We start from the raw sequence: 1,743 nt of genomic DNA, 5'->3' as shown, positions 1-1,743 counted from the left end.
AGCTACGGAGGAGGAAGTGGATCTGGAGGAGGAAGTGGTGGCAGCTATGGAGGAGGAAGTGGAAGATCATCTCAGTCCCAGTCCTCTTCCTCAAAATCTGGTGAATGTGATGATACCCAAGGTAAGGGACAACTCTAGCTCATGGGGTCAGGGAGGCACGGGTGTTAAGCTGTCATGGTACCACCCCTTTTTGAGTATCTTTGAGCTTCTCTAGGGTATACATACTCTGAACAGAGCTAGGTTTTAGGGAGGTCTCTAGTAAGGTGTTATAGACTTGCCCTTATTTCTTAATTATCATTAATTTTGACAAACCTTTGGGTGAGGCTAGGACCAAATCTACATGGCCTGAGTCTCCATAGCTTAGGAGTTTGGTTGGAAATTGTGCATTATCTTATATATTTCCCATCACACCCTATGAGGTGGTATCATTATTCCCATTTTAGAGATAAGGGAAATGAGGTTCAGAGAAGAGAAGTAGCTTATGCAAGGTCATACAATCAATAAATGAGGAACTCAGCTCTGTGGGTCTCCACAGCCAATACTTTCCATCATCATGAGGATGGGAAGACCTGGATTGGCAACATTTCAGGTAGAAAAGAGGTTCAGGTACTGTAGTCAGTGGTTGGCTCATACAAGTCAGTTATATGGTGCAACTATCTAAAGGGGCATACACTGAACAGAAAAGTCTAATGTAAGAGTCACACCGTGAAGTGGTCTCTAGGTCAGAGAAAGTTTCCCCTTGTGCATGTTGAATTTTATGAATTATATGAAATTGTAGTAAAAAGTCTGGGTAACATGACCGGGGATGTTTAGCTCAGAGAAACCTTGAGGTGCATGGAAGCTGTCCTTGTCTAGGGTGTCTGGTGTGGTTTTGTGCAACAAGAGGAACCACAGGGCCATGGATGTGCATGTATGGGCAGAGGCTGGGCCATCCTTACCTCAATATCCAAGAAATGTACTAATAAGGCTATTGAATGGAAGAGGGACCAGGCTCATGAAACTTCATCTTCAGAAATGGGAGAGTATCAGTCAGGGCTGCTGCAGGAGAGCTTTAGGAATTGGATGGGGGCCACTAGGACCCCAAGGTCCTTCCAGCTCTTTGAGCTCCAGTCTCCTCGCTCTCAGTTTGCCTATCTTTCTCTAAGTCTTGGTTTCTCTGTCTCGTGTTCTAAGTCCTCCCTTCTCACCCTTACGTCTCTTCCATCTCTCTACAGGCTATCAGATTCGATACTAGAGCTCCTGTAAATGTTTTTGGCTCCGCCTCAGCTGAGTGTCCCCCAGACGGGCAGCCCCCCGACAAAGCCTGCTTATTGCCTTCTGACATCAAGGATGGCTGGCAACGAGTCCCAGGGCTCATTTGGGACTGGGCTGAATGGGCATGTGTGCCTCTGGCTGCTCACTGGCTCCCTCCCCTAGGAGGGTTGGGGAGACCTCTCTTCCAACTGTCTGGTCTGGGGGTGATCCCACTTCCTGCCTGATCTCAATTTCCCAATAAAGCTTTCCTACTGCAAATCAAACTTGGACTTTGACCCATTTGTTCTTTGGGATTAAGAAGGGACTTTTGTTTGGGATTAAGAAGGGACCCATTTGTTCTTTGGGATTAAGAAAGGAGGTGAAGGGAGAATCAACTGAATCCACTTTGCAAAGTGTTGGTCAGGTTTTCTATCAGTTGACTTTTGCTTGTAACAAAGCAACCCACGATTTAGTGGCTTAAAATAATAATCATTTATTTAGCTCATGATT

At 45.8% G+C, this 1,743-nt stretch overlaps 1 protein-coding gene across 1 annotated transcript in view; it reads left to right on the top strand.

The window, feature by feature from the left end:
• The window catches only part of KRT9 (keratin 9), a 5,994-nt gene extending 4,483 nt beyond the window's left edge, over window positions 1-1,511 (top strand). Inside the window, 2 exon segments of the mRNA XM_049636095.1 lie at window positions 1-121; window positions 1,215-1,511. The exon segment at window positions 1-121 is cut by the window's left edge and continues 11 nt beyond it. Coding sequence (XP_049492052.1) covers window positions 1-121; window positions 1,215-1,234 — 141 coding nt within the window. The 3' untranslated portion in view covers window positions 1,235-1,511.
• The last annotated feature ends 232 nt before the right edge of the window (window positions 1,512-1,743 follow it).

The sequence above is a fragment of the Panthera uncia genome, chromosome E1, assembly GCF_023721935.1.
Source record: "Panthera uncia isolate 11264 chromosome E1, Puncia_PCG_1.0, whole genome shotgun sequence".
NCBI lineage: Eukaryota > Metazoa > Chordata > Mammalia > Carnivora > Felidae > Panthera > Panthera uncia.
The sequence above is the reverse complement of the archived record's forward strand: the minus strand, read 5'-3'. Positions and strand labels throughout refer to the sequence as shown.